At 42.3% G+C, this 13,635-nt stretch overlaps 1 protein-coding gene across 1 annotated transcript; it reads left to right on the forward strand.

Annotated features, from left to right (window-relative positions):
• The first annotated feature begins 146 nt into the window (after positions 1–146).
• LOC103743066 (olfactory receptor 2AT4-like) lies at positions 147–1,135 on the forward strand. Its single transcript, XM_008844269.1, has one exon. It carries the CDS (start codon positions 170–172, stop codon positions 1,133–1,135), a length of 966 nt encoding a protein of 321 aa, XP_008842491.1. The 5' UTR covers positions 147–169.
• Positions 1,136–13,635: the final 12,500 nt, after the last annotated feature.

Below are 13,635 nucleotides of genomic sequence, written 5' to 3' on the forward strand. Positions count from 1 at the left end.
GACCCCATTGTGCTTCATCTAGAATTGGTGGTAGATAAACTGGTTATAATAATTAGATAATGATCCTTATGTAATGCTCACTCTAGAATCTCTGGTTGTTCTGTTACAGGTGGGCTTGATTCCAGATGTCCTCCCTACCTATCTCCTGAGCATCCAACTTTAACCTGCCATGGAGGCCGCAGCCTGTAATGGATCAGGGGACTCCCAGACCATCTTCTACCTTATGGGCATCCCCTCCCTGCAACAATCCCTCTTCCTTCCTATCTTCTTCACCTTCCTCCTCCTCTACCTGCTCATCCTGGTGGGTAACACCCTGATCCTGGTGGCTGTGGTGGCAGAGCCCAGCCTCCACAAGCCCATGTACTTCTTCCTCATCAATCTTTCAGCCCTGGATATCCTTTTCACCACAACCACTGTCCCCAAATTGCTGTCCTTGCTCCTGCTTGGGGACCACTTCCTCAGTCTCCCTGCCTGCTTTCTGCAGATGTACCTGTTCCACAGCTTCTCCTGCTCAGAAGCCTTCATCCTGGTGGTCATGGCCTATGACCGCTATGTGGCTATCTGTCGCCCTCTGCACTGCTCTGTCCACATGACCCCACAGACCAATGCTGCACTGGCAGCCAGTGCCTGGATCACCGCCCTCATCCTGCCTATCCCAGCAGTGGTACAGACCTCCCAGATGGCATTTGAAAGCATTACCTACATCTACCACTGTTTCTGTGACCACCTGGCTGTGGTCCAGGCCTCCTGTTCAGACACCAGCCCCCAGACTCTCATGGGCTTCTGCATCGCCATGGTGGTGTCCTTCCTCCCCCTCCTCCTGGTGCTTCTCTCCTATGCTCACATCCTGGCCTCGGTGCTTCGCATCAGATCCAGAGAAGGGCGTTCCAAAGCCTTCTCCACCTGCAGCTCCCACCTGTTGGTGGTGGGCACCTACTACTCATCCATTGCTATATCTTATGTGGCCTACAGGGCTAACCTTCCCCTTGACTTCCACATTTTGGGCAATGTGGTGTATGCTATTCTCACACCTGTTCTCAATCCACTCATCTACACCCTGAGGAACAAGGATGTCAAGGCAGCCATCACTAAAATGACAAGTCACCAAGAGCCAAAGAGTACTAGGAAACCCTGAATTTACATCGATGATGTAAACTGAACTTTTTCTCACAACATCAACAATAGTAGTGGGAAAAATGTCTAAAATTCAGCCAAGCAAATAATTAGAACAGTAATTCTCAAAATATAGATTTATGTTTCCTTCATTGTAATTAAATGTATTTTTCCTACTTCATAAACTAAATGTATAGGATTTTTCTTCCATTTTTAAGTTGTGACCTTCAAGTTTCATGAAACAATGAATATAACTTGGGGTCATATTTCCATTAATTCAAACAATTGATTAAATCAAACAGTTGATTTCAGAGACTCCAGTATTTGGATGGCAAGCAATTCATTCTTTTTCTCTTGGATCTAGTCTTTCATTGTTTTGAAAATCCCCAGCATTTCTGCCTTCTTTGCAGAAGTAACAGCTTACAAATACCTCTCAAGGGGAAAATTGAAACTGCTAACTATCTTAACTTCCCCCAAATCTATAGTCACCACCAATATTGCAACACCAGTCTCACAGGATACCTAGAGTGCTACTTTCTAGACCCTTATGGCGTCACAGGAGCAGAGAACGTCCCCAACCCCAGCCAATTTATGCTCAGATGAGAGTGTCTCTTGGCACACCTCTCTGAGCAGGAAACATTCTATCTCTAGTTCACTACAGTTTCCTTAGCCATGACTTTGGATGGCTATGTAGAAACGTTTCTCCTCAACAGTAGTATATGGTTCCCACAGCTACCATTCTTTCTCAATATATGGTCTTTGTTATTTCTCTTTCTGGACTTAGAGGCCAACCCAGACCCCATATTCCCTTGCCCTATGGTAAGTTTCTTTCTAAAGACCTGTCAGGTTTGTCTAGCTTGGGACTCAACAGAATAATACAAAGTATTTGGGTGGTAAAGGGCAGGAGGCCCCAGGTACCTGCTAGTCCCCTTTCTGCCTCTTCATTTTTAATCCTATTCCAATATCTAGAATTTCTGCCAATCAAGTCACTAACCATTTTCCCATTGCATAAAACTGAGTGTAGGGGGCTGGAGAGATGGCTCAGTGGTTAAGAGCACTGACTGCTCTTATGGAAGACCCGGGTTCAGTTTCCAACATGTACATGAAAGCTAACAATGGTCTGCAACTCCAGTTCCAGGAGATCCTATGCCCTCTTCTGTTCCCCGAGGGTACTGCATGATACAGGTGCACTTACATACATGGAGACATAACACTTGTACACATAAAAATAAATAAAATAAAAATTTAAAAACTCGGTGTAGAGGGGAACTCGGTTAATGATATGGCTCAACAGAGAATATGGTTTGCCCCTGGACACTACTGTCAGTAGTCTCATATCTTGCTGGAGTAAAAAAGGGCTTTTTTTTCTGGCTTTTGAGGTAGGGTCTCCCTATAGACCCAGCTGGCCTGTGACCTCCATCTCACAGAGATCTGTCTGCCTCTGCCTCCTATGTGCTGGGATTAAAAGCACGGGCCACCACACCCAACTCAAAAAGGGCTTCTTGAAGCCAAAATAAAAACTTAATTCCTTTGTTTTCTGACCCTGGAGTCCTGGGCTTGGGACTCATGTCCTTCCATCTGAACCTTATTGACTCTGCAATATACCTGTTCCTCACTCCTTGAAACTGATATCTAAACTTCAGTGGGATCACAATCGTCAAGTTCCTTTTGGAATTCTGTGTCCAGAACTTCTGATATCAATATCATTTGGGGGTAAAGGCTTTGGTTTGCCCTGTCCCCAGATCGGGGCATCTGTTCATGTTCAGACCTCCTTCTAAATGATACAAAGAATTCATCATATGGAGAGGGAATTGGCGTGATATGGACTCCAGGGCAGCTTTACCCCCACTTACTATCTTCTTGGGGTTTATTGTAAACATTTACCATGAATAAACATGAAATATTAACCACAAAACAGTAGTATTTTCACCTGTAGCCACATCTAATTGCACAATCTCTTTGTATTTCACATTTTAAAAAATGCAGGGGCTGGAGAGATGGCTCAGAGGTTAAGAGCACTGATTGCTCTGGCAGAGGACCCAGGGTTCAGTTCCCAGCACTCACATGATAGCTAGCAACTGTCTGTAACTCCAGTTCCAGGGGAGCCTATCCCCTCTCCTGGCCTCCTCAGGCATTGCATACATGTGGGATACTTATATACCTACAAGCAAAACACTCATTCACATAAAATAAATACTTTTTAAATGCATTAAAGAACACTATCAAGAAGGTGATGACCAACACAAAATTGGAGAAAATGTTTGACAGTCATATATCTGATAAGAATTAACATCAAGAATATTTATATATACATATGTGTATGTAACTGTACACACATATTTCTTTTTAAAAAATTTTTTATTAGTCGAGCGTGGTGGCGCACACCTGTAGTCCCAGCATTTGGGAGGCAGAGGCAGGCAGATCTCTATGAGTTCAAGGCCAGCCTGGCCTATATAATGAGTTCCAGGCCAGCTGGAGCTACAGGGAGACCCTGCTTCAAAAAGACCAAAAAAAATTTTTATTGAATTTTTGTGTATTTCATAGAGCAAGTCATCTTTATATCCCCTTCCCCTTTGGCACCCTCCCATAGTCCTCCCACTGGAGTTCATACATTCTGCCATTTGTGTTAAGGCTTATCATGTAAAGTTAGTGTCCCCAGATGTCTTTTAGTACAAGTTCACCCACTGGGATCTAGTCAGCCTATCTGGAGTCCCTCCTTTTAAGAAGATCAGCTCTTCCTCACCCAGTAGTCATCAGCTGCCAATAATTCTTCAACTAAGATTGGGGCCTGCTGTTCATTTCCACAGTTCTGTGCTGGGTTTTTGTCTGCTCCAGTTTGCATGGGTCTTCTGTATGCTGACACCATTGCTGTAGGTTTGTATGAGAAGGGTTCCAGAATATATATATTTCTTGATCAACAACAAAAATACAATCAGCCTAATTTAAAAGTGAGGAGAGTGTGGTGGTCTGAAAGAGAATGGCCCACATGGGCTCCAAGTATTTGGATATTTTGTCCCCGATTCATGATGCTGTTTGGGGAGGGTCGTGGAACCTTTAGGAGGTGTGGCCATGCTGGAGAAAGCATGCCACTGGGGACGGGCTTTGAGAACGTATAGCTTGCCCACTTCCATTCAGGCTCTCCCTACTTCCTGTGCCTGCTTGAAGATGTGATCACTCGGCTTTCTGCTCTGGCCACCTCCTTCTACCATGCCTTCCCCTGCCATTATGGACCCTCAGCCCTGAAACCATAAGCTTAAATAAATTGTCTTGGTCATGGTGTTTTATCTCAGCAACTGAAAAGTCACTAAAACAGTAGGAGGCATAGCTCAGTGATAGACCTGATACCTGCTACCCAAGGGCAATAAACAAACAAACAAACAAAATCAGCATTGGGAAGATGCAAAGCAAAACCACAATGACATAGCACCGAACATCCATCGGGATGACTACTTTAAAAACAAAATAAGTTTTGGAGGCTGACGAGATGGCTCCATCGTAAATGTGCCACAAAGTTCAATGACCTGAATTTGATCCCTAGAATGCATGTTTTGGAAGAAGAGAACTGACCCCAACAGTTGTCCTGTGACCTTCACGTGTGCACTGTGGCACAAGTCACACACACACACACACACACACACACACACACACGTAAATAAATGTGATAGAATTTGTTTAAAAATAAGTTTGGGCAGGATGTGGAGAAATGGGCACTTGGGCACAGTTGTAGGGAATCTTATTAGAGCCATTATGGAGGATGTTGTGACAGTGCTTCAAAAATTAAACAGACTAAGCATAATGCTACCTCTGGCTATATATATCCAAAAGAACTGAAAGCAAGATTCTGCAGGGGTATTTGTTTATCTGTGTTCACAGCACCATTATTCACAACACTCAGGAGGTGGAAAGTACCTAACTGTCCACTGACAGGCGAACAGAGAAGCACAATGTGGTGTGCACTGTATTTTTTCACATTTCCGTGCTTATTTTTGTGTGATTTTTTTTCAGCTTAAAATGCCTCTGAAGTCTAGCACATCGTGCCCAGGCACGAGTCATAGTGCTATTGGCAATAAATCCAATGAACTGGCAATATACATTAAATACAGTGTCTTTAAACACAAACACATGAAGTTAAGGTTATTATTTGATTGGCAGAATGCTAACAATAGACTTGCAGGAATTTAACCCTCCATTTCTCCTAGAACAATGATTCGTGTCCACTAATTCAATGCTGCAGTAACTTCATAGAAAATTATTACAGATAACATCATTGGCAGTGCCTTGAGATTGTTTCCTTCAATAATGGCAGTGCCATCTACACTCCCAGAAGAAACTAACCATGGTTCCAATCTTTTCACATGCTTACCAAAATCTGATATTATCCAATTTAATAATTTGCCGTTCTCTTTTCCCATGTGTGTAATGTGTTCATGTATGTGTTACATACACACATGTATCCACACACATGTATAGGTGCAGAGGTTGATGTTGGGTGACTTCTTAAATTATTTCTCCACCTTAATTTTTGAGGCAGAGTCACTCACTAAACCTGGAGCTCACCAATTGGCTAGACTGGCTGGCCAGCAAGGGCCAGGGATCCACCTGTCTTTGTCTTCCCAATGCTAGGATTACAGGTGTACACCACCATGGTGGTGGTCGCTGGGGATCCAAACTCGGGTCCTCATGCTTGGATGACAAGCACTTTACTAAGCCAACTCCATAGCCTGAAGTTTTTGCCATTCTTATCAAGCTGAAGGGCTGCCTTGCTCTGTTCAATTTGCTTCTCTCTGGTTACTAATGAGTGTGAACACCTCTGTGTTTGTTAGCAGCTAGCAAGTCTGTGCAACTGCTTATTGAGAAACTTGGCTCATCACTTCTTGTTTCCTCTCTTATTTCACTGCTTTGCAGGACTTCTGCTTGTTTGCTCATTATCAACTTTAAATATTTTTTAAATATTTTATTTATTATTTTTATTTTATGTGTATTCATATACATGAAATAAACTTTTTAATTTTTATTATTTTTTTATGTGTATGAGTGTATTGCCTGCCTGTAGGTAAGTGCACTGCCTGTAGTGCAGTGCCCACGGAGAACAGAAGAGACCATCGGATTCCCTGGAACTGGAGTTACAGACAGTTGTTAGCTGCCGTGTGGGTGCTGGGATTTGAACCCGGGTCTTCTGCAAGAACAACCAGTGTGCTTAACCACTTAGCCATCTGTTTAGCCCTCAACTTTAATATTACAAATGATATCCCATTTTGTAATTGTCCATCATTAAGCAGACATCCTTGTTTTGATGCTGAAAATCCATGGGTTTTCAGCCTGTACATCCATCTATATCACAAAGGTATGTACCAAGTCTCTTTTGTGAGTTTCCTGGTTTTTTAACTTTTAAAAAACTTTATTGAGAATTTCATACATGCATATAAGATGTTTTGAGAAAATCCACACCCACTCCCTCCCCTCCAACACCTCCCATATCTCCCCATCACTTTTTTTCTGACAACTTCATGTACTTTTTCTTTCAAAATGTCAAAAGTCTTTGGGAGCTCTTATCTAATCCCTAAAAGATTTTAGGGTTACCTCTTCAGAGGGTGGAATGTTAGAGTAGCAAAAAGCCCCATTTAAAAGAGAAAAAAGAAAGAGCTTCCTAGTTTTATCTTTTACACTTATCAATACATGTAGAGTTTTTCTATGTTTAAGGCACAAGAAAGGAATTCTCTCTTTTTCTTCATATTGAAAGTCATTTTTTTCAAATTCATCTATTTAAAAATCTGTCCTGGAGGCTGGAGAAATGGCTTAGTGGTTAAGAGTACAGCTGCTCTTGAAGAGGACCTGAGTTCACTTCCCAGCACCCACATCAAGTGGCTCACAACCACCTATATAACTGATGCCCTCTTCTGACCTCTGTGGGCATACACACACATGCATATACATACCCACTCACAGACACACACATATACATATAATTACTTTTAAATCTGTCCTTCATTGTTCTATAAAATTCCCATATTCCTTGCCTACATCTGAGGTTTTTAAAATATTGAAATTTTATGTGTATGAGTGCATTACCTGCATTGTGTAAGTACACCCATGTCGTGCAATGCCCATGGAGGTCGGAAGAAGGCATCAGATCCCCTGGAGCTGGGATTACAGGTGGTTGTTAGCTGCCATTTGGGTGCTGGGAATTGAACCTGGATCCTCTGCAAGAGCAGCCATTGCTCTTAACCTCTGAGCCATCTCTCCAGTCCTCTGACCTGAGTTATTTTTTCTACTATCAGTTTGTCCATTGCTATTCTAGAACAATATTGTTGTTTCATTATAGCTTTCAAATATATGGGGGTGTTTTCCTATTGGATGCAGGGATGCCTGTTCAATCTTAATATATTCTTTAAAGCTGACTTAGCTATTTGCTTATCTTTATGTATGCTACTATGGTGAAGGGCACTTAAAAGTGGTTTTTTTTCTAGTAATTATATAAGGAGAAAACTAGTTTCTAGCTAGTATGCAGGCTCCCAAACACAGCCCGACTTCAGCGAATTAAGGTTATCTTGTCATTACTTGTATGTATTCCTCACTAGAAAAGTCACATGAGGTGGGCTGGAGAGATGGCTCAGCAGTTAAGAGCACTGGCTGCTCTTGCAGAGAACCCAGGTTCAGTTTCCAGCACCCACATGGCAGCTAACAACTGTCTGTAACTCCAGTTCCAGAGAATCCAATATCCTCTTCTGGCCTCCTCAGGCATTGCATGACATGGATGCACATATATGCAAGCAAAATACTCATACACATAAAATAAAAAGAGGCAAATAAATTTTAAAAGTTACATGAGGATAGGGATTTGGTCTGTGTTTTCATGTCTCTGCCTCCCCATCTCACCTCTCATAAGGTCTCTTCAGTCTTTGGCCCAGAGTGTCATTCAAGGGCTGATGAGATAGTTTGCCGCAGAAACCTGAGGACCTGAGTTCCATCCCAGAACCCACAGTAGAAGTAGAGAACCAATTCCTAAAAGTTCTCTGAATTTCACATGCATGCTGTGGCATGCAGGTACCCACATTAACACACACACACACACACACACACACACACACACACACCATACACACACTAAAAATACATAAAATAAAATTTAAGAAAAAAATCTGTCACTGAGCACTCATGTCCCCATCCCTACCCTCAACACAATCATCTTCATTAGATCTTGCATTGTATAGATAGATATACTCAGGTTCAAGGAGGGAGACTATACAGTTCTGAAAGACTCAGAGTAAATTAAAGAAAAACTGTAGCTACAACTGGGTTTCCCTGGCTGAGGGCCATTTCATTCCCATGCAAGCTTCTCTGCCCATTAAGGCCCCCTCTCTTACCCTTATGGGAGGAACAGCTGACAGATTTATACTCAATGATTAAGAACAAAGTCAGGGTGCTGGAGAGATGAATCAGTGGTAAAAAGCACTTGCTGTTCTTGGAAAGGACCCAGGTACAGTTCCCAGAACTCACATCAGGCAGCTCAAAACTGCCTGATACTCCAGTTCCAGGGGATCCAATGCCCTCTTCTGGCCTCCATGGGTACCACCACACACATGGGATGCATACATATACTCAGGAACACACACACATACACATAAAATAAATAAATAAAAATTTAAGAACAAAGTCAGGGTTTTCTTAAAAGGCTGAAGGACCCAAGGGCGGTTTGTGGTGATATGGAATCCCAAGTGTCCTCTCATTCTCCAGACCTCAATACCAGTGCTCAAACTTCAGTGTTCACAGAAATCATACTGAGGGTTTATTAAAACACAGGCTGCTGGACTCCCACATGATTTTTTGGATCCAGTAGGTATTGAGTGAGCTCCAAAGATTTGCATTTCCAACACAAATAAGCAGAGAGCAAGTACTCAGTCCGTACTGGCTTTCACTGTTATTGTGTAGAGCAACAGTGAGTTGACCATAGTGTCTGTCATGGTACTTGACATGGCGCTGTAACTTTCTCCTTAGCTAAAGTGGAAGAAAAAGTTCTATCTGAAACTAAACTTAGTGTCCTTTCCTTTGCCAGATAAGGACATCCTTCATACCCCACCAGATTCTTTTTTGCCTTGGCTGACAGGAACTCGGAGCCTGTTTCTCATCTTTTGCACCTTTCTTTTTTGAGTGCCTAAAAATACCCACTGTTCTTCTCCCTCCCTCTAAATTATTTTTTGTTAGGTTTTGCCCTATTTTACATTGTCTTCTACAGCTGTCTCAAATCTTTCTTATACACAGACTAGAAATAAACATATATAAATGCATTGACAATTATGAAGATACCTACTTAAAACAAAATAATGACCACCAGAAAAAACTTACAGATACTGGGCTGTAGAGATGTCTCAGTGGTTAAGAGCATTGGCTGCTCTTGCAGAGGGCCCAGGTATGGTTCCCAGCACCCATATGTTGGCTAACAACCATCTATAACTCCAATACCAGAAGAATCCGACACCCTCTTCTGACCTCTGTGGGCATTGCACGGCATGGGTACACTGACATACATGTAGGCAAAACACTTATACACACATAAAAATAAGTAAATCAAAAAATGTTTTAATCACAATATTATTTTGTGTTTTTTTTAAGATTGTCTTGGGTAAGTTCTAGTTTCAGGGAATTTTTCTATCTGTGAACTGTTTAATTAGTTCTTCCAAGAGAAGTGGCTATCAGTCCTGAATAACATGAAGGATGTACGAGGTATGTTCTGGTTAAACTATCAAACTGACACAACGTAGAATCACTGAGGAAGAGAGTCAATGAGGAATAATCTACACCAGGTGGGCCTGTGGGTATGTACATAGTGGATTTTTTTTTTGTTGTTGTTCTCTGGTGTAGGAAGACCCAGCTGGTGATGGGAGGTACCATTCAAAAGGCAGGGGTTCTGAAGAGCATAAGAGAGGAGAAATCTAGCTGAGAGCAAGCAAAGAGGCATATAGATTTGCATGCATTTATTCTCACTTTGTTCTTGACCATGGGTGTGATGTGACTAGCTGCTTGAGTTCCTGCCTTGACGTCCCCTCAGTGATGGACTGCAACCTGGAACTGTAAATGGAGGAAACCCTTTCTCCCTTAAGTTGTTTTGTGTCCAGATATTTTACTATAGCAACAAAAATAAAACTAGGACAGGGGAACTGAGTGTTAGGGACTAGGCAAAACCAGTAGTTGCACTACTGTGTGTTGCAAGAGCCCGATGATGTTCTCTGGCATTTCTCTGTCTTACTGGAGGCCTCCTCTCAAGCTCATATCCACTCCATTTCAGTTGCCAGTGGGTCAACAGTCAGAGAAGTTTGTTACCTCTGAAAGGATCATGGGAAAAGGATCTACTCTTCTACTGCTTCATTTGTCCAATTTGGGATCCTGTTCATTATTGGTTACTGGGAAAGACAGAACAACTTTCCCAGAAGGGGAGAAAAGGCATTGTGGCAATATCATGGGCTGGCGATGTGGTCAGTGCAAGTTCTAGGTGGTGAGGAGTACACGGCCTTTGGGTAAGGGATGGTTCAGATTCAGGATTTGGTAAAACAGAAACTGGAACCTGGAATTCTAAGTTCACTATGCACTCTGCCTCCCAATATAAAGGCCTAAGATGCCAAATAAAGTGAGTTCTTGATAGCTCAAAGGTCCAAAGTCAAGAAACTAACCAGGTGTCTGAGTCCCAGCTTCTTTTATTCCATATACTCACCATTCCCAAGGTAAGATTCTGAGAGCAATGTTTAAGCACCCTAATGTACACACACACATACATACACACACACACACACACACACACACACACACACACATTCACATGCCATAGCAAACTTGTGTCGGGTCCTCGTCTTCCATCTTTGAGGCAAGGCCTCTTTTCATTCACCATTACATAGGCCAGGTTATCCAGACCCAGTAGTTAGTTAGTAGTGGTTCATCTCCTGTGTTCGCATCCCATTGCCCCACAGGAGCACTGGAATTACAGATGTATGTTGTTGCATTCAGCTGCTACGTGGGTTCTGGGAATCTAAACTCTAGTCATCAGGCTTGCACAGTGTTCTAGTTTGTTTCTCCATTGCTGTGACAAAACACTCTGAACAATACCAACTTGGGGAGGAAAGAATTTATTCAGCTTACATCTCCCAGGTCACAGTTCATCTCTGAGGGTGCTCAAGTTTGGAGCTCAGGGCAGAAACTTGGAGGCAGGAGCTGAAAAGTAACTAATACAGTAATTGGGACTGAGAGTGGGGTGTTGACTGTGAAGAACCTGACCATGTGGATTTTTGGAAGAATGTGGAAGATTTTGGAAGTTTGGGCTAGAAAAGTGGTTGATTTCTGCAAGCAGAAATTAACAGCCTTTCTAGTAGATGCCTAGAAGAAATTAGTGTTGAGAACAATGCATTTCCAGAGGGAAATAAGGACTTAAGCAGCAATTGGGATATTTTGGGAAAAAGTCTGGCTGAAGTCTGCCCATGGCCAAAAAGCTTGCCTGAGGCTAAGTTGAAAAGCAGTCGACTAACTTTTCTGACAGAAGAAATTTCAAGACAGCCTAACACAGAAATGGTGGTGTGGCTATTGATGGTGAATATTATGCAGCTCAATGGTAAAAAAGAGCAAATGGTGCAGAAAGAAATATAGAATGTACAGTTTTTTTTAATTTTGTAAAATTTTTATATTAAAAAGTAACATGAACTTTTCATGAAGAACAAAATTTTGGGAAAAGCAAAGCTGGGTAAAACCATGAAAACAGAAATACAGTGCTTCAAGTGAATCCCATCACCTTGTGATGTCCCTTAGAAGCAGTCTCTAAACCAACACCAGACACTAGAACAGTCAGTCTTAAAATGGGCAGCAGCCCAGGGTCTCCATGCTACTTCTAACAGCTATTCTTGTAGAATGTACAGTTTTGATTGAAAAAGAGCACTAGGAAGATAAATGTTGGAGCCTAGGCAAGTACTGGAGAGGATCCCTTTGATAAGGAGATTAAAGTGATTAAGGAGAGACCTAGAGATTTGTACCCAAACAAATGGAAAGAATGCCTCCAGGGCAAGATACCACCCAGCTAAGCCTCCAACTTGTGAAAGGAAAATGCTGCAGGGGTTTTCTTAAAAAGCTACTGAAGCTGGGTATGGTGGCACAAGCCTTTAATCCCAGCACTTGGGAGGCAGAGGCAGGTTGATCTCTGTGAGTTCAAGGTCATAGTGAGCTCCAGGCCAGGTAGGGTTACAGGGAGACCCTGTCTCAAAAAGACCAAAAAAAAGCTACTGAAGAGAAAAGCTTCTAAAATGGATAAAGCAAGCTGGGGTCCATCATAAACTTGTAGCCAAACTTAGCAATATTGTTCACCTGGTGCTGGCTTTAGAGGCATGAAAGATGCAAGAATGAAGGGGTCATCGGCTCTTCCTCCAGAGTTTCAGAGAGCCACTGAGGCCAGGCAGCATGCAGCAGTGATTCTCCTGCATAAAGAAGACCCTAATAGGCCATTGAGTGAATCTGTGAAAGTGATGCTCAGTTGGCAATGGAGACCCCAAGAAGACGTCCGTGATGCCAGAAGACATATGCCAAGAAGACCTGCATACAGGGAGTGGTACCAGTCCAAGAGAGAGAAATCTGTTTCATGCAGCAAAGATGGAGAGGCTGAGCCATTTAATCCATTTGGAAGTAAAGTCCCAGAAGTCAGACATGGAGCTCCTGGATTTGGTGTTTACTTGCTGGGTTTTGGTCTTGTTTTGGTCCAGTATTTCCTCACTGTGCCTCTATTCCCCCTTTTTAGAATGGTAATGTAATTTGTCTTTTGATTTTACAGGGGCTTACAGTTAAGAGATTGCCCTGAGTCTCAGACAAGACTTTATACTGTGGACTTTTAGTTTTGAGACTTGTAAAGACTGTGGGGACTTTTAAGGATAGACTAAATGCATTTTACATTTTATATGGTCATGAGCCTATGGGGGCCAGGGAGTGGAATGTGATGGTTTAAATAAGAATGTCCCCCATAGACTCCAAGTATTTGGACATCTTTTTCCCCAGTTGGTGGCACTGTTTTGGGAGGTCATAGAAGGTGGAGATATGCTGGAGGAAGCACATCACTGGGGGTGGGCTTAGAGAGTTTTTAAGCCTCGCCAAATCTCAATTCACTCTCTTGCCTCCTGGGCCTGCTTGGAGATGTGAGAGCTTAGCTTCTGTTACTCCTCTAGCCACCTCTGCCACCATGCCTCCCCCACCATGGTGGAATCATGCCCCTTTGGAAACGAAAGCTCAAATAAACTCTTCCTTCTATAAGTTTCTTTGGTCAGTATTTCTATCACAGCAACAGAAAAGTAACTAATACACAAAGCAAGTGCATTATTCCCCCAAAACATCTCCCCAACCCTATCCTAATACATTACTGTATTACTAAACCATTCTTAGAGTATGATATATCAAAGATTCTCAGATTTGGGGGTCCATTATTTAAAACTGCAAAGTTTTACAATTTAGAAAAAAAGATGGTCAAAAGAAAATGAGTAAAAATCTAGAATTCCATAATTTAAA

Source organism: Nannospalax galili, unplaced genomic scaffold (assembly GCF_000622305.1).
Source record: "Nannospalax galili isolate Female #2095 unplaced genomic scaffold, S.galili_v1.0 scaffold278, whole genome shotgun sequence".
NCBI lineage: Eukaryota > Metazoa > Chordata > Mammalia > Rodentia > Spalacidae > Nannospalax > Nannospalax galili.

Bases quoted from the DNA above. Each gene is read 5' to 3' on its own strand.
- LOC103743066 (XM_008844269.1), top strand. From the start codon at position 170: ATGGAGGCCGCAGCCTGTAATGGATCAGGGGACTCCCAGACCATCTTC.